Genomic DNA, 22348 nt, shown 5'->3' on the forward strand with positions numbered 1-22348 from the left:
AACCCAAAATGTAACTCTTCTTCCTCCCACCCCCCCCCAATTATACATAAGGATAGTTAAAATACAAGGGGTTCATTTCACTACTGGTACATTACATTAATACTTCTACCTATGATACTATACTTTTAAAACTGATAGAGGTATGAAAGGGGAGACAAACAAACAAACAAAAAAACCCCAACAAAACAGATTGGTTAGATTTTAAAGTTAATTTAGATAATTAACTATAGAGAAAGCTGTGATTAGCTATTGCTAGGATTATACTTTCATAGTAGCCTTAAACTTCTTCGCAGCAATTTACACTACTTTGTTGTAAGTTAGGAATCTTACTTGTGAATAGCTTGCTTTACATAGCTAATGTGTGACATCAAGTGATAGAATATTGATGTATGTCTGTTCTGAGTCACTGCTTCACTGTTCGAAATCTGGTATCAGCTCTTGAAGAGTAAGGAGATGTGTGGTTTTTCTGGGGTTAACAGGGTTGGAGAAGGCAGCTGCAAAGTCCCTTATTTCTACTTCTCAGCCCAGAGCAAAGAGCAGTTATATAGAAGAAGCTGGGAACCATTTAGAATACCCTACAATCTAGTGATTAGGTAGGGCAATCTCTTGGGAATTAAAATAAAATAAAATAATCTGGGCCTCTGACTTTTTCAGCAAGTGCTCAGTAAGTAGTTCTGGAATAAGAAATTCTCTCACTACCAACTTTTCATAGAAAGCTGTAGACAACGCTATATGCTCTAAAAAGCTTGATGTTATTAAACTATAAAAGTTGTTTAAAAACTCACTGATCCAAGAGAAGGAACACCTACTTTCTCAATAACAACCCGATTTAAACCTTAAATAAGCACTAAGCTCCTGAGTCTTGCCAAATGTAGGGTATTTCTGTATATGTGCTAAAGATCAGCTTTCAGGTGTTTCTGGTTCTTTAAAATACAGCATTTGGGGAGCTGGAGCTTCCAGGTGTCAGGCAGCAGCTGGGAGGTTTTGCATAGTAAGGTTTTGGGTTGAGTTTGGGTTGTTTGTTTTTTTTTAATATTACCTTTTATGGCTTCACTTGTAACTGTGTTGACAAAATCTTATAATGTCCAGTTATAGAATTTGGTGTGAACTTCGCACATCAAATATGAGGGTGCCAATAAATTGCAAAAACCAATTTGTATTGCACAGTTTGCACTTGATAATTTCAATTGTATTGTACACTTTTCTTTTCATGCTGTACTCAACGTTGGAAGAATGTAGGGGATCAAATGGTAACAGATCTCAGGTGCTGGCCAGAACTGACCTTCTTTCTGTGCTGAGGGACTCCTTGTCCTAAAAGAACACTTGGAGGAGTCTTCCCCTAAAAGCGTTTTTCATTTATCTTCTGTTAGGAATATCTTTTTGCAGGAATCTTTGTGTTCTTCTCACACGCAACCCTAACATTTACTTTTGGGGGGGGTGGTATTTGGCTTCTCCTTTCTAAAGGAGAATGGGTTGCCTAAGAGAGATCATGGAGTCACCATCTGTGGAGATACTTAAAATCTGACTGGACGTGGTCCTGGGCAGCTTGCTGTAGCTGACCCTGCTTGTGCAGGGTTGGATTAGGTGATCTTGAGAGGTCCCTTCTGACCTCGACCATTCCGTGCTTTTGTGAAAAGTACAGGTAAGCAGACGTACAAAATTTCAGCTTGTGGAATTGTAGTTACAGCCAGGCTTTTAAAAGGTATTTACATAAGAACAAAAGTTTGCCCCTAATTTCACATAATTGTTTGGCATGCCCAAAAGTACTGGTTTCAGCAGTGTCTTAATTTCAGTAATACATCTTCACCATTTACTTCTCCTGGCTACAGTAGGCCATTTTCCAGCTTATGCAGAGATATGGAAACTAAAATTTTAGAGAACTGCACGTGAACTGATCATGTGGTCTAGGTATGACTCTCTAGTAGGGACCAGATTGACTGCTAGGTATATAAAACTATTAATATATCAGGAAGAAATAAGGACCTGTATGTTACCAGGGTTGAACCTCTGTCATGTTTTCTTTATAGAAGATAATCTGACAAAAGAATGGCCACTACATGCACAAATTTATCTTGAGGATATGTCCTGGAATGAAGGTATGAGTGCCTTACTACTTGTTCCCAGTGCCTTTCCTTGTCACTGCAAATGTTTTCTATTGTTTCTGCATCTTATACCATTATGTTGTCTTATTCTATTTTTTTTATATTTTCCTCAGATTTAGCTATTCTGTTCTTTGTGATTACCTGAATTGGAACTTAACTTTCTGTGATACTTATTTTGCATTCCTCCTTCATCTCTCCCTGCTCCCCCTGCTTGCAGTACCACTTTTCACCTAGCTCTCTTCTTGTAGTATAACTGAGTATTTAGATTTCCAGATTCCTCCCAAATCTCTCATGCATCTTCTTGCTCTTTCTGTGATGGTAGAATGCAAGCCTCGCCATACAGATTTTTTTCATCTGACAGTGTGTTACTTCTCTCCTTTATATTACTCTAGCTTTTATCATTTACTTGGTTTTTGGATGAATAGCTGATTTTTTTTTTTTTTTTTTTTAAAAGCTGCGGCAGGGAAAATCCTATGTACTTTCCTTTCTTCTGTTTTACGTTTGCTTCCTGAGTTAGCAGTCTGTTTTGGAACCATCCTTGATCTGGCATATGTATAATTAACACCCCTTAGTTTGTTCTTAATTGCTCTCTAAAGATCTTGGTACTTTGTCAGAATCAAGTTCCCATTCAGAAATATTTGGTGATGTAGTCCTTGTAACATAGGTCTGGTTCACTGATGTGCACCTTTTTATTATTTGCTCTTTTAAAGAGACTACCCTGACCCTGGCTGTTTGGCGTAAGAATGCCTCACAGGCACTGAAACACATTTTAACAGTATAGTTGTTTTTTGAGCAACAGATGGCAGCGCACAAGTACTGATATTTATGATCCAGCAGTGGGAGGGTCACACACACAAATTATGTTTTGTTATTACGAGCAGCTTTGAAGAAAATCCAAAATAAATTATTGATTCTTCTCAAGCACTAAAGGCTTTTTTGTTTTCTTTTTTGGCAGATGAACAATGTTATACCCTCTCATGCCGATGTGGTGGGAATTACACTGTCTTCAAGAGTGAAACCAAAGACGTATCTTTGGTTTGTTGTGACACATGTTCACTTGTTATCGAGATCCTTCAATGATTGTTTCAATCAAGCACACTGAGAGTTACAAACTTTCAGAAAGACTGGGCAAGCAGGGGACAGCATCTGCTAAGAAATAAATGTATGTTCAAGAAAAGGAGGGCACTACAAGTACAAGTTCAAAGAAAGCAAATGTGCCCATTTGCTAATGTAGCTCTGCAGACATGAGGCTTGTTTTTTTTTCCTTCCGCAGCTAAAGAGCTGGTTATTAAAAGCCTCCAGAACAGAACACCAAGTTCTGTACAACTGGAATATATCTCATGATGTAAATGACATTTCTTTCCCAGCAAACAACGGAGTAGCGTCTTTCAATCTCAGTCTATATCAACGCTACCTTAGGCCCTACCTCTTAGGTTAAATCCTTTTAACAGCTCAGATGACAAAATTTAATCAGGAGGCACACATGTGAGAATGCTTTGAAGATAATGAAGACTAAGGTGCATTAATGGGAAAAAGGAACATTTTCTATTTCTATGCTAAATATTTAACTACTTTAAATCCTCACAAGGACTTGAGCCATGGAAAGCGGTGGCAGAGACTTGCAGATCTAACAGGCTGGTAGCAGGTCCAGTGCGTAGGCACTGGACACATAACCCTGCATCCACATTAACTTTTTGGCTTGGAGCAGGAGCACACTTTTGAACAGACCCTCTCCAGCATCTGAACAACTGCAGTCTTCAGTCCTTAGATGAAGACTACGCAGGAAGCTGGGCTCTGGGCCCCCGTGCGCATACAGTCTCCTGGGCCAAACTAGAGCCAGTTTAAGGAAAACCCTACAACACACATGTAAGTGACTAGCAGATCCGGAACCCCACTGGGACTGTTTTCAGTTCCAATCCCACACTACTTGCTCGTGTAGGCATAGCCTATGTGTGGCTCTCAATAGTGCATTGCACCTTTTTCAGCCCTTATTAAGAGTTAAGGTTAACCTTGGCTCGTAGTAAAAACCCCAAACTTTCTAACAAATCCTGACTAGCCAGAGGAAACAGAATAAGAGGCATACCATTGTTGTTGATGACAGCAGTGTATCATTCCCACTTTCAAGTTAGATGTAATCTCAGAAAGAGACATCTTTGTCAAGTAATACTTGTGTTTATTCTAAACAAAAATAGTTCCATTGATTTTAGTAGAAAATATTACGAAAGCTGGCAATAGTCACTTAAATCTTTTAATCATCAAGAAATCTATGGCCATTGGGGCTTGCACGTAGAAATCCAAAGTCATTCAGAGGCCATATCTGTAAAATAAAATACAGTTACCAGAGATTTTTATCACAACTCCAAGTTCAGTATTTGCATTTATTATTGCTGTAATTGTTTCATAAACTGCATAATTTTTTAGCTCTTTGGTTGACAGGGTATATGAACTTTTCTCACCTGTGGGTTACTAGGAGTTACTCCTTTTACTAGGAGTAATACATACTGTATGTTAGGAGGAATCATCATTCTATAGCGGCTGGAGACAACACTAATTTATACACAACATGCTTTGCTATGGAGAGCCTCACAAATTACATTATTTTTTTTCAGCCTTGGAAATAAATACGTTCCTAGAAAATACCTTTTAAATTTGAAGTTTTGTAGCTTTTAAACCTCTCAAAAGACAAAGCATATATTTTTGATCCACCTAGGAGAAGAAAGAATACCACGAACATTACCTCCCAGTGGAAGTAGTTCTGTGAGGTGTACATTTGTATTTTCAAGATGGGCATTTGAACTGCAAACACCAAACCTTGCAAAAAAAAAAAAAAATCCATAGGCTTATAGGTAAGCTTATACCATGCAAATAGGTATAAAGGGGTGGAGTGCCACCATCAGGGGCTCTCAACCAAGGGGCTCCTCTGAGAAGGGGGCTACTATGTGGAAAAAGAAGGAGCACAAATCATGACCAAGTACGAGCACAAGTGTCAGAGAATGATGTTCACCAGTAAGAAAAAACTTTCCCTCCAGAAATTAACTATATAGCTGTTCATGCTACTGAATGCTCCCAGGAGTACTTTCCTCTGAACATTCACTAATTACATGTAGGCTGGTCTTGGATGCAAAAGAAGTCATAGGTAATCAAGGACATTCTTTTACACTTTGTCCTTTGTCTCCCTTGACTGCCTGTGTCTCTTCGCTACGCGTTCTTTCAAAGATGGCACGAGGGAATCAGCAGGAAGAAGGGAAAGAGATGGTGTTGAAGAATGAATGCCCTTCTGTGGCTGTAATCCCATAAAAGTCTCACAGCCCCTGCTCAAGATGAAGCGACCTAGAAAGAGAAAGATGACGCACTACCGTGTTCCCAGAGCATCTGTTAGTATGATGTTTATCTTGCTCATTTTTCCTTAGAATTTGATCTTAAGGAAGGTATGCAGTCACCTTCCAGGAGCAGCAACTTACTCTCTAACTGAGTTCATGGAACATCCACAGCACAGAAGGAGCCTTTGCTGCTTTCTGTGTGGGGTGAAAAAGTAATTTTCTCCGTTTAAAAGAGGAAGCAGAGTGCCAAGGTTGAATATTTCAAACCCCATGACTTGCCCCCAGCACTAAAGACAATGACAGAACAGGCAGAGGCAGTTAAGGGTGGGAGACTTAGTAGCAAGATGTAGCATCAGCTTACTACTAGACTAGGACCGTGTGCTGCGAGCAGCTCTGACTTGCCTCTGACAGGCCCCCTGCAGCACTGTGCTAAGCTGCCATCCATTGGATCGTGCCTGGGCCCTTGGGAAGACAGAAGGATGAGTCATTCCCAGGACCTCAAGTTCTGTGGATTTGAAAAAGGCTCAAAGCTCTCTCCTGCAAGTATCTTAGAAAATACATGTCTTTTTTGGCATGTGCAGTTAGGGAAGAGCATGAGGAACATCTGCTGATACACAGAAATACACAGAGGTAACGTCTTGTCTCTGTATGCATATTAGCCAGTGAACTATTTTAAGTTCCGCATAAATATATAGAGATACAAACCAACAACAGAAGAATATTTGTGATCTTGGTTAGAAGCAAAGCTACAGAATTCAAGGCTCTCCAGAGGGCCTATGCTGGCTGCAGGCTGGGTGTCAAGTCTCTGTTTGGCCTCAAAGGCAAACGGGAGTTAAAGGGAATAGGAATATCCCATATTACAAATCTAAGCTGATCTGAGTAAAAGCCCGGAGAAGGAAGTTTCTTAGGCCATTCGCTATGGCACAAATCTCATTTCAGGCAACTCAGATCACACCTATTGCAACTTGATTTACTTTCAGTGAAAGTAATCAAATTTGTTTAAAATATTGTTTTGACAATTTAGTTTCCAATTCACGACCGTAATCCTAGGGGTAGAGTTACAACGAAAATGATGTTTTATCTCGTCTGCGTGCAGGAGAGAATGTGAAAAACAATACTCATGGTTGGAAAGGAGATGGAACAAGCCTTCTGTGGGAAACAAAGACATGCCACTCTGTGTTGTAATCCCCAAGTCTTTTAAAGTTATGACAGAAGTTGACTGTGACTTGTTCGTTCAAACTGGCTAGTCCAATTAGCAGCTATTTCCCCTTGCCCTCTTTGATTTGGCCTACATAGATTTGATCTGATGGATGGGGGATAAATGGGGCTAACTAGCTCTTCTGAAGATAGATGATAGGCTCCGTGTCAAACAGAGACCTGTAGCATAAGTCCAGGGAATGCGCAGGATATCCTACCTAGGACAGGATGAAGCCTGAGTCCTGTCAGTTGGGACTCCCTAGGCTTTTATCGAATTTGCAGCTACTCTGATTTCCATGGCCTTTTTATGGAATGAACTTGTCTCTCAGAGTGGCAGTTGATATGGTGGCAGGGAGGAAAAGGGGCAAATAAAATGAAGTATCATTATTTCTGTATGGGTTAAAAACTGGTGCACCAACAGTGACTGAGAATCTTAGGTCTAAACTTCACAGATAAGCTACAGAGAGAATTAACTTTATGTTTTCCCAAGGATAGGTTGCCTAAACAAACTTGGTACAAGCTCTCTCTCTTCTGTTGAAATCCATTACTTCCAAATTAGATTTGGGTTTTTGCATCCATTACTAAAAATGTACCTTAGCATTCAAAGGCACTGTTACATCCGCTTTTCCAAAATCCACTTTAAGATGAAGCCACATAAGCTTCCATTCTCAAGGCAGTAAAAGATTTTTCATGAAACCTCTAGCAGACTACATTAAAAAGCACTTATAGGTTTCTTGGCCAGTGGTCTGCTGATGAGCTCCCACTATGCAGACTAGCTGTATTCTGCTGCCTTTCCTGTAATGTTCAATAGCAGCATACAATAGCAAGGTCGCTGTATTCTAATGTGAATTACCATCAACAACCCAAACTATAAACACTCATTTGGAGAAGAAACTAATTTGCTTTTGTTAGGCACCATATACTTAAATCTCATTAAAATGTTAATAATCACTACCTATGCGCTATCATAAAACAACTGCTATAATATTTGATTAAAGAATAATTTTGATTAAGTATCAAGTGATTGCATACTATCTTTTTAAACAGACAATATTCTGGAGTCCTAAAGTACTTCTTCAATATGTAATATCTGCCTGTAAGTTCCATTCATTTTACAGAGTTCACTGCTTGCTAAATTTAGGGTTCAGTCCTGTCAGTCACTTCATTAAAGTCGTTCAAACATCCTCCTTGTTGGGGTACAAGCTGGACACAAATTTCTTGCTGTGGAGCGATACTGTGAATAATCAGGGCTGTCCACACACATAGGTTCTTAATATATACGTTATTTGCCAATAGTCCCCTTAAAGTAGTAAACAGCAGCTTTTCTATACTAGCGCCTCAGTTGGAGAAGTTTTTTTGTTCGGTTGGATTGTTAATACCACATTCGTATTAAGAGGGCTGCCAGCATATTAGCATCATTTGTATTTTAGCAGTTAATAAACCAAGCTAAAACTTGGGTCATAAAAATAGCCCTATTTAGACACAGCATTTTTTCCTCTGGTGTACATGGTAAGGCAAACAATGCAGAGAAGGAACAGAGAGCACTCAATAAACACTAGGGAAGAACTCAAAGCAAATGCTATCCAGAAAGAACAGAGGTCAGACAAAACTCGGTGGTGGGGCTGAGGGGGACGTGTTATTTGAGGTTTGGTAAGCAATTAGTGATTATGCTCAATAGCTGCAAGGTTTTTTGAAAAGTCCTAAGTTGGGTTCATTAAAACTGTAAGTATATAAAACTTTGTTAAATTGGAAAGCTCTAATCTTCCCTGTGCATGTAATACAGCTGTGCTAAATTACATTTTTGTGGATGTGTTGCAATAGAGGGAGAACAGTTTTCAAAACCTTTTTTTATTGTTCTGAATGGCACTATTTTAAATCTAGCTTTCTAAAAGCTGGTGCGTAAGTCTATAATACATACTCCCTTGTTTCTTAGATTAAACTTTTTATGGAGAGGAAATTGTCTTAGTTTCTTCTTTTCGGTAAATGAGTAAATTAATAATGCAGATAATATGAAAAAGTAATTTAGTGTGAAATAAAGTTGTAGAATTGATGAAACAGAAGGAGGAGGAACCATGGAGGTTTATACAATAGAATATTAATTCAAAGTTGTTTTTTTTTTTTTTAAATGTGGTGGACAATTACATGGCACAGATTTGACTTTACTGTTAAGGCTTTTTCACAGACTTAGTTTAAAAAGCAGCAAGGGCAGTCTACATGTCTAAAGTATGTATGCAAGTCCTAGAAGGATAACCTTTTCCTCCATCTTTGTTTTTTGAACCATGGAACTACACTTCTCAAATCACAACAACAGTGAAATACAGAGCTGCCCTTTTCTACCATTTTGCAGAGGCAAGAATCAAATGAAGGATGGAAGGTACATCCATGCAGTAGGGCCTGTGTGTGTATGTTTGGGGTTTTATCAGGTTTGGATTTGCTTGCAAAATAATTCATTCAGTTTTCAGAGGCAGTGACTGCTGAAAGAGTGCTGCTCAAAAAACAAGTCCTCCCTCAAAAAAACCCCCACCGTTGTTGAATTATCCTTTTACAAATATTCAAGCTTTCCTTTACATTTGCTTTGGACAGACTGTTAAGGAGGCAGGTTTTAATACCTAACACCCAGGCATTACAAATGTATTAATGCAACTATTTTTAGATACTATAAATATATATACCTTAAAACAAATGCGTCCTCTTATCAGTCCATAAGGAACAGGTCCGTAGCACCTGGAATCTGTAGAATTCCTGAGATTATCACCTTCTAACCAAACATGTCCTTTAGGCACCTACGATTAAGCAAGATTGAAATGTAAAAAGCGAATGGAAGAGTATTAAGCATAGTTTGCCTTACAATATATTTTCTGATTTCTGTCTTCTGTATTTCATGACTGTATAATGAACTAATTTTTTATTGAATCTAGTAAGACACAGTGCCAGATTTGGAGGGATGAGGAGGAGTGCTCCAAAGTATCTGTTTTATCATGTGCTCAAAACACAATGGTTTGCAACAAAAAATCCAAAATGAAGATGTAAGAGGTTAGACCAATGTGACAGGGTCATTAATTTAATAGACTTCAAAAGAGGTCATTAGGATGTTGACTGAAAATCTGCCCTCCTGTCGCAGTAACAGCATGAACAGGGCAGCCACACACTCATCAACATCCTGGGGCCAGCACCAAGGCTAGACCTGTTAGTAGATTCATGATGAACTAACTGGTAATTGATTGTGACATCAATTACGAATAATCTCATCATTTTATCGGAGTAGGCTTGTCAAAGTTCTAATTAAGATCACAGTTCATTCTATGTGCGGGCAGAATCCACAACACATTATATTGCAATAATGATGATCACAAACCAGCAAATCCCTTTTTATAATTTGAAAATTAATGATGGTGACCTTATACTATATGACAAAGACCTTTCATTGCCTATATATATTATGCATTAACTATATTACATACCATAGATTCATGGCATTCACTGACTGACTCAATGACAAAATGCGAAATAGCAACATAGATGTATTAGTCACCTAAATAAAGAGTGTAAAGCTTTCATATATGAAAAAGTTGCTACTATAAGTCTTAAACTAAGATTTCCGCTTGGAATATACAACACTACTTTGATATGTTTTTTTAAAAACATATAGAACCTCTTACAAGTTACCAAATAAAATACTTAATAATTATTTTTCTCATCTGTTTTTGTTTCTAAAATTCTAAACCAGGCTGAAAATTTAGAAGGAGCAACGTAATCTAGATAATATTTAACATGGACTTTAAGTTAACGTACATTTTTCCAAAATCAAATATGTACTTGAAACGTTACTATGCCCACAATTCAGAGAAAAAAAATACGGGAGTAAAATTAAAAAAAACAATTTCAAATGAAACTCAGAGTTCGAGCAGTATAAACATTAATGTGTTAGAAATAAGCCACGTGGACTCATAAATACTATAGTCTACATATACAGAATTCAAATATAACAGACTAAACAAAATAAAATACCACTCTAGTAGTGAAGTCTGGGTGTAAACCATTAGTAATAAAACCAGGTCGCCCAGATAAACATTTGAGGAAAATGCCATTGAAGTGTAATTGTTGGTACTTCTAGGTATCTGGCCAGGTAACACTTACCGGGAACCTTGTCTTTAAATAAGCCTTTTCGGCTCTTGCTTAGTCACGCTCCCACCTGTTACCAGATGAGGACGTGAGGATAGCACGCTACCCCAGGGTCCCTCTGTTGAGCTGTGGCAAATATATAAGCTGCGGATTAAGAAGCAATAGTTTGTCTCTGTCAGTGGCAAAAAGAGATGCTCATCGTGGAAAGCATATGTGAGCCTGTCCATCTCCCAACCGCCCCCCTGTACTTCTTTGGTATCCAGGATAGGTGCTTAGGCATGTCAGAGGGCACGCGTCCCTGCCTCATTTTAGACTTGACATGTGGAGCTGTAGACCAGCAAGATGTCTTAAACCCTTTTGAAACCTACTGATACTGTCTCCTTCCACAGTCTCCTGTATAAAGGAGTGCTGCCTTCTTTGTTTTAAACTGATCTGCCAGTTCTATCAAGGTCCTTTACTCCTTGTTCTCCCAGTCCTTCAATAGAGGAATTCCATATTCAGCTCGTCTGCCACCTGGGTTATTTTGTTGGCTTATCAGCTTGCTGGCATGTGCATGGAAGAGCTGTCTCTGGGAAGGCCAGTTGGTTTCAGCTAAGTGACTTTGGCCCTCCTCCTGGCCAAGCAGCTTTGCAAACAAAATAACCAGCCAGAAGTCAATTTAAAATAAATAAATTAAAAAAAAAAAAATCTATCCAGAGTCAAATGACCTGCATAGAATATACTTCTCATCACACGTGGACAGACTTTTTGATAGGTCTCCATTTGAGAATGTACTGACATTCCTGTTTTCCTCAAAAATTCTGTGGTATACAGCGTATTTAGAACGTCCAGCAGCAATTGTTGGGTTAGTTGGATATTCGTCTTCACTTAAGTGCAGTGTACCCACCTAAAGCATTCACTGTGTCCACATCTTACATGAGTTCGTTTTTCAGGTGCATATTACAATGCAAAGCAGCGTTCTGACCTTCCTGGTGCAAACTCTACCATCCAGCATCTACCAGAACTACAAATCGTACATCAACTACTGTCATTTTGAAAGACTATCTCAGCAAATATACAAAAAGGAGAAGCATGAATTACTATGAAAGGAAGATTTTTTAATGAAATAAAAAAGCAAACCCACATTAACATTTCACATTTCTGAAAAAGCGTCACTTCTTGCAACATGCTACTGTTCCACACGCAGGGCACTACCAGCTCCCCTTCTACTTTACTGGTTCCCACGCTTTCTCACTTTCCCCGATTCATAGGCGGAACGCGAAGCTCATCTGTTACTATGTGAAATAAGGACCCGCTCATAACACAAGTATATCCAAACACTTCTAGACCTTCCCATCTTTCTTCCATGCTCCAAAAGTATAAAAAAATAAAATAAAGTGCTTTTGCCAGCTGTGGCGTATCACTTACTACTTCTAGTAATTACTTGTCTAGACAAATGTTCATAGTTTGCATTCCAGATAGAACATTTGCAATGAAGTATATTCCTATATCCTGAAATTCACCACTTATGGTAACCTTCGTAGTTCTCCATGGAAGGTATGACAGGACCCTATACCTCTAAATTTGTCATTAAGAGTACTGTCACAATGTATGATTCATCTAGCGATAATACAGTATAATACCTTTGTGTGGTGCCTGTCCATCATCTAGGCACTTCACTACAACCTAGAATTAAGACATGCAATAAAAAAAATCACATGAATTACATGAAAATGTAAAACCAAATACCAGTGACAGGCCGTAATCATTAATTAAAAGAAAAGTTTACACCCCCCTGAAATAAATGCTAAAGCCAGAATCCTTCAAGGGTTTATGCACCAAGCTATTCCTAGACCACATCGCTGATTTCAGTGGGATTACTCACATTGAATAAAGTTAACTTTGAGGATCAACCTTTGCAGAATCAGGACCCAATCTGAAACGCCTCAAAACTATGCAAGCACAGTAGCTGGGCATAAGGTACATTTCTACCCAAAGAAAAAAAATAACTATTGAAAGCTTGTATTTGTAGTAAGAATATATTAATTACACACCAATAGGCTGCAACTGCCAAAAAAACCCAAGGCAATGGGAAAGCCACTTGCTTGACAATTCACAATGTTTCATTTTGGTATCTACAGGCCATGGACCTCTTAGACAAAATGAATTTTATCTAAGAAGTACAACTGAAATCACAGTTACCATTACTACACACAGAAAGACTGAATACAAAAAATATTGACAGGAGTGGCAAAAGCATTTAACTTAGGCTGGACAGCATTTCAGTTGTCCCTTGCCCACAGGCCAGAAGTAAGATGTGCAAGTCTCACAAGCCCAAGAACAGAATTGCCACATAACTAACCAGTGGGTCACATGCAAAACCAGCAATTCCACAGCAGTGCAGGGTTACACGTAAACACGCTGCCTCTGGTCGTCTGCAGACCACTCTCTTTGCCTCAGCAACCCTTGTGCCTCTAGTTTTGTGTAGATTATCTGAGGATTTATTTCCAAGGAACAGCAGCTCTCAGGCAGAACCGGTTATCTGAGGTGCACCTTATATGCATGAGAATACAGGACGCTGAGCAGACACATGGCTCTTCCCCCTTCTCCCTTCCAAGGCTCTGAGGGCTCTCGTATAGGAGCAGATAGACCAGAAGAGCAAGACTATCATTTAGAACAACTGAGCTTGTTGCAGAAGCTTTGTTTCAGCTCAGATAAATAAGCCATCTCTCACTGCGACAAACTGGCGAAATTTGCAGGGCTGTTGTCATCTCCTTGGTGGTACCGTTAAAGCGTCAAAACTGCAGTACGGGTCGGGTAGTTGATGCATACTTACTAGCATAAAACATTAATTTACATAAACGGGCAGGGGGAAATCAACAAAGAATTGTATTCTTTTGGTCTTTTTACATGACGCCAAACTTTGTTCTTCGAGTCATCTCACTAACTTCAAGAGATGAGATGCCTGGTGCTGTGTTAACTGGCATACTAGAAAACTAATATACTGCAAGTAAGGTTAACAGATTAAATTATCTGCCTCAAAAATATCCCCAAGCCCAAATGAAAATAGGCTTTTGTGGTTTGGGTTGGTTTTTTTGTTTTGGTGGGGTTTTTTTTGGTTTGTGATTTTGGGGGACTTTGGAGGGGGGGAGGTACTAAAGATGGAGAAATAGGGATTTTTAATAAATAAGTGGAGAATTATAAACATGAATCTCTTGCAGTCTCTCCTTTTGGAATTCCAAGCAGCCTGTGTTTGTCAAAGAACATCAGCACGTACAATCAGCTGGGAGCAGATGAAGCCTGAACTTTCGTAAGGTCACAGGTATTCACATCACCCCCAGCAATATGAAAGTTTCAAATTTAAGAAGAACTTTAAGTCATTCCCATCTTTTCTTTTCAGTTCAGAGGCTTCCTTCTTGAGCTATGATAAGAACTAATCTCAGTGCTGGACAAAAGAATAAAGTCTGCAAACTCTCATCTATCCCTACTAAGGTCTATTTAAGTGCCTCCTACTTTGGTACAAGCAACAAATGTAATTGCTTCATGGCCTGCGGGTGTTCACTGAACAAAAGCAGCTTTTGTGAATAAACCACAGGTGTTACCTTTCTTGATTAAAGTGAAATATGATGAAAGAATCTACAATATCAAATGACAAATTTACTAAATACTGATTAAATTGCCTTATTTAAGTAAATTGCATCTAGTTAGGATAAAATATACACCATAGAAATGCGGGAGTTTGTTTTATCACTCTGTACTTAAAGTCTCACATAACTATTCCTTAATCCTTTATTTATTAATTCAGAACCAAGAGCGAATAATGCTTAACAGATACTCTTTTTTAATGATCCAGTTGCTCTAGGCACCGTTTCTGTAGGCTTATCATAAATATTGTTCATATTAAGGTTGCCGTCTATATAAAACCCAACATTAATCAGCTCAATATTTTCAAAATCAGCATAAGCATTTACATTTCCTTTTTTGTGCTGGAAAAAAATATGAAATGGTAGCAACCACACTGGAACTTTAACAGCATAGCAGATCTTAAATCAACAACTTCTAAGTATCACTAAAAGGCTGAATTACCAGGAATTTAATACTTCTTAAAAGAATATAAAAGAATGAATTTACCTTAAATTCATAGGTACTTCCAAACAGTTTAGCATTTTCCTTTTACTTATTGAACAGTTTAAGCTGCTTATGAATAAGACATAAGGTACTTGGCCCAGTTTGTTTAAATAGGCATATTAAAAAGAATACATTATGACTTTGGTCCAGATTATTATGAGAAAAGATGACAATGACAGTTTTGAAATTTTCATATTTTGTAGATGTTCATAGGCCAAAACCTTCAAAAACAAATCTAGCTACATTTAGGAAGTCCTGAAAAAAAATTCAGAATATTTCTGTGATTCATCAGTCCAGACTATTATTAGCTTTCTTGATTTATAGATGATCAATATTTTGGAAGAAAATATTGATTACGAATCCAGCAAAGATTACTTAGCAGTTTGCATAGACTTTTCTCACAGCAATCATTAAGAAGGATGTGATGATTTTCTGCTCCAGAAAACAGATGATGTAACAGCGTCACCCTAAAGTATAGGTTTGAGAACAAAAAACCTCTGGGTTCAAACCGCAACTGGAACTTACTGGTTAAAACACAAACCCCATTACCGTCGCTGGTAGGCCCTGGACAAAGGCATACCTGTACAGAGTGATCTATCTAGTAAGCCTGGTAGCAACAACGGCCGATAAATTCTCTGGGCAGGGTTAAGGAATCTTAAAAGTATCATCTGCCAGCTCCATCAGGAGTGACCTGAATCTCTGCTGATCAATCTAAGGCCTCAGCTCTGCATGAGCTCATCATTTAAGACAGTCAGAAGGCCTTAGCTAGTACATATAGAGGAGGGAAAAAAAAAGAAATAGGTCCTTCATTCAGATGTGAAGCTAATACAGGCAGACTAAAACTTGTCCTCAAAATCTTCACTGAGTCCTCGAGTAGTTGGTTTCATCATCCTGAGCAGTGTCCTAGAAGTTATTACCAAACTTGGAGCAGAGGAATAACAGAATCATAAAATCTTGAAGGTTCAAACTGACCTGACCAGTACAGCCAAGACTGTATTGCACAGAGGAAAAGCATCTAGCGCTATAAATTAGTGATCTTGAAACAACTTTCCCTCAAATCAACAAGGAGATTTTGTGATGGTTTTCCTTCAGGAATGAATTGGCTGAACAGAAGAACCAGGGCAATGTGTCAGAGCTCTCCCCCACCCCGGTGCAGCTGGCCTGCACTCAAGACCAGCTGATACGGTGCAGCTGTCTCACCTTGGTTCAGACTGTGGGGAAGGAAGAGCTGTTGGAGAGAGAGATGTAAGAGACCTCGGTGGGAGCTCCTTCAGGAGCTGCGTTTCAGCTGAGCCTCTCGCTGCTGTCCCGTGCCTGAGCTGTGGTGCAGGCGTGCCTGTGTCTGGCCACCCACCTCCCTGGCCCCACTGACGGGGATAAGTTACGGTGAACGGTACCAGTGCTGTTGGGTCAAGTCATGCCACTCGTATGTTCTTGAAATATCAAACACAAAACTGCAAAGTTAAAAAGACCAGTCCACTTCAGCAAAACAAACCCTGGACATACTGGGAAGTAGACTGATAAAATTCTTTGCGTTTCTTTTCCCTTGAATAATTTAGTTCTGACAAATCAGAACTTTGACTTAAAATTACTTCTCAGAAAATTCAAGATTAGCTCTAGTCATGAACTCTCTGTACTGGGAGATAGAGGGATCTGCAAACTGAGCAAATCGGCAAACTAAACAAATACGCCAAATCCGTTCCCCTTTCCCACCAGACATTTAGCATACCTGCTGCTTAAAATGATGGCATAACTTTCTCGCAAGCCTCTGGAACACTAGAACTAAGGAGAAGAAAAATAAGATATTTCCTTTCTCCTGACCGGCAACTATTAAAACTTAGACTACTGAAATACTAAACCACGAGTGTAAACTAGCTGTTAAGATACTAAGGACAAAGGAAAAAGAACTAGTGTTTTGAGAACTTTATTTTTAATTGCTATTTAGGAGCGCTCAGAAATATCAAACCACTTTGCAGTGTCTTACGTGGTATATCCAAAAATCTGTAGTACTGTCTAGTGATTAAGATATTGTGTTGTTTACATTATTCTTGGTACCCACATAATATTCTTACTGTATTTGACAAGGACTGTTTAAGAGTTGATAGTGCTGCGCAAGACCACTTCTCTGATCTGCAAACACAGTAAGATGCATTATCTTCGGAATTATGTTAGCTCTAGTGTTAACCACAGGATGAAGGATGCCATCTCCGCAATGAACCTCATTTTAGCACAAGGTAAACATACTTCCCCCACATCAGCTAGTCTCACAGCATTAGTGGTGTGTTGTGATTGATTACCAGCAGAGTGTTGCTGAGATATGGATTTGTATCTCAGCTTTTTATCACTATGACTTGCAAAAGGCAGTTCCTTATTTACAGACTCTAGCTGTATTAAGTGACATTATTAGGTACTACTTTTGTTTAAGTGACACAAAGGCTTAGCATATTGGTGGTTTATGACACACAAGCTGTTTTAATCTGATGACTTACCCCTCACTTTTTCAATTTGTAAATAGGAGCTGCAGCACAAGAACATATGGTACTAAAGAAATTAAAGCTAAAGTAAATGGCATTAAAACAAATTCAAATATAACAATAGGATACTCAATCAGAATTATAAACCTGGATCTGTATTAAGACTTTTAAAAACAGGAAATAAAAACCTAAATATGAAAATTAACCTTTCAGGTGCTTTTTTTAAAGACCATTTCAGGGGTTTACTGTGATTGAGTAATTTCCTTATTAACCCTTATTACTTAGATCTTATAGTTAAATTAATAAATCAGTAAAGACACTTTTTAATAATTGAAACTAGGTAGAGTACCACATTACTAGAAATTAGTTGTTTACCTTTTTAACTTCAGGGTTCATACCACATCTGATACAGTAAAAATACGTTATGCATTCTCAAATGTTTATTACAGTAAATACACTTGCTTATATCTATAAACACCACCATTGAGCACAAAACCAAAAAAGAGCCCAGCAAAACTGCCAGCCTAATGCTCAGATTCCATACCAAATATCAATAAAAAGGCAACGAAAAGAAAAATTACATTTTCCTAACTTTGTAATACTATAGCAGCTTACTCAAAAAAGGAATTTCATTATACTTTTCATGTAAATAGGAAGATTTCCCTCATTATTATTCTGCAGATAAGCTCCAACCTCAAGCATATGAAGCATCATGTAAAGGGTCCAAAGTAAAGATGTTCCTTATGTACTTAAATTTTAATTTAAGTACATGCTTAATTTAGACCAATCAATTTGATATATGGTATTAGTTCCATCAGCTTGTAATCCAACCATGACTCCATCGAAGACAGTTTTTTGGTACAGCCTTACACTTAGGGCACTCTGACAAAAATAATTTTTCTCATACGATGTATTACTTCAGCTAAGTATAGCAGCAAAAGTATTTTTATGCCACCATAAAGACTTTCACATAACTGCCACTGCCATACTGCATTTCTACTCAACTGAAATATCTCTTTTCAGAACAACTTATTCGAATTCTGTATGATTTTTTTATTTTTCATTTTTATTATAGCTTGGAAGGTTGGTTTGTTGTTTTTGTTGGGTTTTTTTTAATCTACAGGTATCTACTTGGCTGTTTGCAGCAATGAAGTATCTCATATGTGTAATTTTACAGAGAGCAAATTGTAAACCGAGTTCTCCATTCTCCTATCTATATATATAAGCCATCCTGAGAAGTATATTCATGAATGAAACAGAATTGGAAGAAGGATCTGATTTTAGCATCCTCTTAGGCTTCGGAATAAGAATCATGTATGATAGGGCTTCTCAGCATAAAAATCCCTAACTTAAAATCTGTGAATATGCCAATGCTGACATTGATGGTGTCAATGCAGACTAAGCACAATTCCGACTAACATGACTATAAGGATTCTCCTTCTGGGGCCACAGGAGAAGCAGCTGCTTGGAGGTGGTTTCGCTCTCAGCTGCGTGATGTTGTACTGCCATCATTCTGACGTCTCCAGTAACCGGCCACCTCATAATATCTAACCATTAGTTGGCAAACACCAGCAAAGAAGGAACCAGAGGTTCAAATACCTAATTCGATAATATTTCTGGCACCTGATACTTTGTATTTACTGTACTGTAGTAAGTTTGCAAACATGACAGCACCTATTCAGTATCACTCCCCAAAACAGGAGACAAGTTAGTCAGGGAAAGCTGAGCAGTTCACTGTAATAAAAACAAACAATCCTCTGACCTTATGCACTTTTGAGTCACTGCATTCAAGTATCACTCAAAGACTTCTCATTTTAATAAAGCAATTAGTAGCCTAACATAAACACCGCCACTCATGACAATTTCTAGGCTTTGCTCACTTAAAGAGTGCCTGCATTTGTACCTTTCTCTGGCAGCGAGACACCCCAGGCAGCGCTGCTGGCCGTTTGGGATCCTAGCCAAGGCCTTTCCTCAGAGTTTTGACAATCTTTTTTTCAAAAACCCAACTCAGGTTAATTCTTCTCAAGGAAGTATCAACAACTAGCCAGTTCTCTGTACATCTGCTGCTGCTATTTGCTTTGAAGAATCTTGTGTCTGAATTAAGAGAAAAAGTGCATAGCACAGTGATTCACTGAAACAGGGAATCTGATTAGACAGTTGCCTGAACACAGACACATATCACAATTTCCCCCCCCCAACAAGAACAATTTGCTTTGTGAATAATCCAGTGTCAGCTATGAGCATAAAGTACAGACATCGATGTTGAGAATGTACTCTTCTGTAAAGGAAGGGTCTCCTGACCAGATGGAGAGATCTACCTCTTCAACAGCCACTAAAGACAGGAGGAAAGGAGATAGGCACTAACAAACGAAAGCATTTCCATGTAGATCACTTCTCCCTCTAGATACAAGTTATGATGTAAGAACTAAGAAAGCTTGCACGTCACTTTCCACACATTAGCCTTTATGAAACACACACAGGAAAACAGGAAAAGGACGCTGCATCCCTCATCCTCCTTACATTTTATATTCAAATTGAAGAAACCTTACAGCTAGGGCAGAAATTGTTCTGCTGGCTATTCATTTGATTACCTCAGGGTTTCCAGAAAGGCTGACATCCTGCTAAGTACAAACCTCTCCTGAACTTCAAGACTCAGACAAGCAAGGAAGAAGATGCTCCGAGAAACTCAGTTTGTGTCTTCTATCAGTGTACACAGAATTCAGGTTTCCATTACAGGTCATTCTGCTCTGGGAAATTCATATTTCATCTAAATTACTACTCCCATAGGAGCCAGAAAATTTCTTCAACTTGGTAAGAAAAGTGGGTTGGGGTTTTTTGTTTGGTTTGTTTTTTTCCTTGGGTAAATGGTAATAGCGTTTGATTTATGGAAAAACTAAATGCTTTGTCTTCCCCTTCGAAACGCAACAGAGCACGAGCTCCTTGTTTCTGTCCACGAGTGACAGAAGTGTAAGCAGAAGCTCCAGCGGTACTGGCACTTGGTGAGAAGGGCAGATTAGAGGCAGGTGCCTGAAATGTCTTGCCTCAACACTGGAGTGGAAGAAACAACAAATTCAACCCCTCAGAAGAGGGTATGAATGGTATCCTTGCTTTCTGGTTCTAGGTCTTGACTAAATCCAGACACTGAATCTCGACAGAACGTTGACAAGAATTTTGTCATTGATTTTACTAAGGACAGAATCCCTTTCAGCTGCTTAATACAAATGAAGCAACGGCACCTGAAGGCATGCTGGTGAAGTTGGCTGTCTTCATGGTAGCTAAACTCTTAAAGGATTTATCTATCATAAATGGTAGCTGGCTGCAAGGAGCATTCCGTAAAATTCTCTACCTTCACAGCACAGGACTTTAGCTATGGGCCAGACAGTAATTCTTCTTAGGGTAATCGTGAGGATGAAGTGGATACAAAAAGGCAACAGAATATCTTGCTTTTAAGATTCAAATCACCTGTGCAAAAGCTGATGTCTCCACAAGGTGCTGAACAGAGGTAATGGTCAAACATGCTTTTGGGAAAAAACCCTGCATTTCTCTGTGATCATGATTTCTGATTATTTTTCCAATGATAGCCTAAAAAAGAAGCTGCTGAAAACATTTTGTCACAAATCATTCCAAACTTCTGTTGAGTCTGTTTGCACACGGACAAGTAAGCATTAATATTTTTTTCCTTTTTATTTCATCTTGTTACCTGGCTTTTCAGATAACTTAGGAAAATTACTACTTTTCCAGCCATAATCAGAAAAGTTAAAATATTGTTACATTGAAATATAGAGATACACTAAAGTATAATTTTGAAAGCAAAATCCCCAAAGCTATTGCAGAGACAAAATGTTCACTTCTTAATGTTTAAAATACAGAAACAGTTTTGCCTTAAGACCAAGCCCTTGAGTCTGCCATCTGTACTGCACTTTATGCAGAGAATTTGAGAGCATTCTCCCAGGGAAGACGACCTAAGGAAAGGGCAGAGCAAAAATATCATCTGCCTACACTTCCTACAGAGACAAAAGACACCGAGAAAGACAGCCTGCCATAAACACAGTTTACAACATTTTACTGTACATATAGAAGAAGAAAGAATAATTTATGAACCTCATACTTTATGATTTAGGATACAAAATATCGCAAATCCTTTACAGATTAGCAGGCCTACTTAAGTAATCATTAATTTACAAAGCAAGAAACTCTAATACTTACATAGCTGTGACTCTTAAGGAAATCTGAAGGGTTGCTTGTGCAGACTTTATCCCCTTCCAAGCCAATTACTCTTTTACAGATATTTGATTTGGGGTCATTTGGGCTTTTCACAATTACAATATCTCCTCTGAGAGGAAAAAACAGAAACAAAAACAAACAGAAGAACTCTAAGTACAAACTATTTGGCTGAATACACGTGCATCAATGTGTATGCTCCAAAAATATTCACATACATTAAAGATACTTCCTTCTGCTGAAAATTCTTGTCTACAATTTTGTGTCTTCAGTTTTATTCAGGGTGTAATTTGACACACAGTTTCTTTAAGTACATTTGGAGACATTCTTTGTTATTTAGATCATTTATAAAACATTTAAAACTACATTTTAATTGACAATGCTCTGATGAAATGAATGCCATTTCACTTGATCCAGTTGCTATATATAAATGGAACAGAACAGATTTTGTGTTCCTAAATGTTATTGTCCAAATGTTATTCTTCCAGTGAAACCTCAAATGTCTACTCTGAGTTTGTAAGACCTTATATTACTTTTGCCTCCTGATTATACAGATCAGATTGCACAGTGAAACAGTCCACAAAATGGGCGAGGGCCTTGAGCCTACTGTTCTCTACAACACAGTAATAAAATGACATTTGATAAAAGCTACTCATACCATTTGGTCACTTTCCTAACGACCTATCTGAGCACAGCAATACCTACTGCTTGGTTTTCAGGTAAGACGAAACTGCTTAGAGACACAATAGAACTGTTTCAGGAAAAAAAAAATGGGAATTTTTTCCATTTTTTGGACAAAGCTGTA

General features: G+C 38.4%; 2 protein-coding genes across 9 annotated transcripts in view; one reads left to right on the plus strand and one right to left on the minus strand.

Annotated features, from left to right (window-relative positions):
- DNAJC24 (DnaJ heat shock protein family (Hsp40) member C24) overlaps positions 1-9274 on the plus strand; it is a 43662-nt gene extending 34388 nt beyond the window's left edge. For 2 of the 3 annotated variants that reach the window (XM_087743746.1, XM_087743754.1), the window contains exons 4-6: positions 2028-2096; positions 3058-3128; positions 5319-9274. In XM_087743746.1, coding sequence (XP_087599872.1) covers positions 2028-2096; positions 3058-3128; positions 5319-5399 — 221 coding nt within the window. In that variant the 3' untranslated portion in view covers positions 5400-9274. Of the gene's footprint in view, positions 1-2027; positions 2097-3057; positions 4340-5318 lie in introns of those variants that run through there. The other variant, XM_087743765.1, reaches the window with a different exon arrangement.
- IMMP1L (inner mitochondrial membrane peptidase subunit 1) overlaps positions 1-22348 on the minus strand; it is a 58282-nt gene that overhangs the window by 19674 nt on the left and 16260 nt on the right. For 3 of the 6 annotated variants that reach the window (XM_087743717.1, XM_087743697.1, XM_087743726.1), the window contains exons 4-5: positions 21529-21655; positions 9292-9402 (exon numbers count right to left, since the gene is read on the minus strand). In XM_087743717.1, the coding sequence (XP_087599843.1) occupies positions 9292-9402; positions 21529-21655 (238 nt within the window). Of the gene's footprint in view, positions 1-4336; positions 4420-4839; positions 4914-9291; positions 9403-19429; positions 21285-21528; positions 21656-22348 lie in introns of those variants that run through there. The other 3 variants (XM_087743707.1, XM_009461416.2, XM_087743735.1) reach the window with 3 other exon arrangements.

This window comes from Nipponia nippon, unplaced genomic scaffold, assembly GCF_047370975.1.
Source record: "Nipponia nippon isolate SJK-2023a ecotype South Korea unplaced genomic scaffold, ASM4737097v1 scaffold_10, whole genome shotgun sequence".
Taxonomy (NCBI): domain Eukaryota; kingdom Metazoa; phylum Chordata; class Aves; order Pelecaniformes; family Threskiornithidae; genus Nipponia; species Nipponia nippon.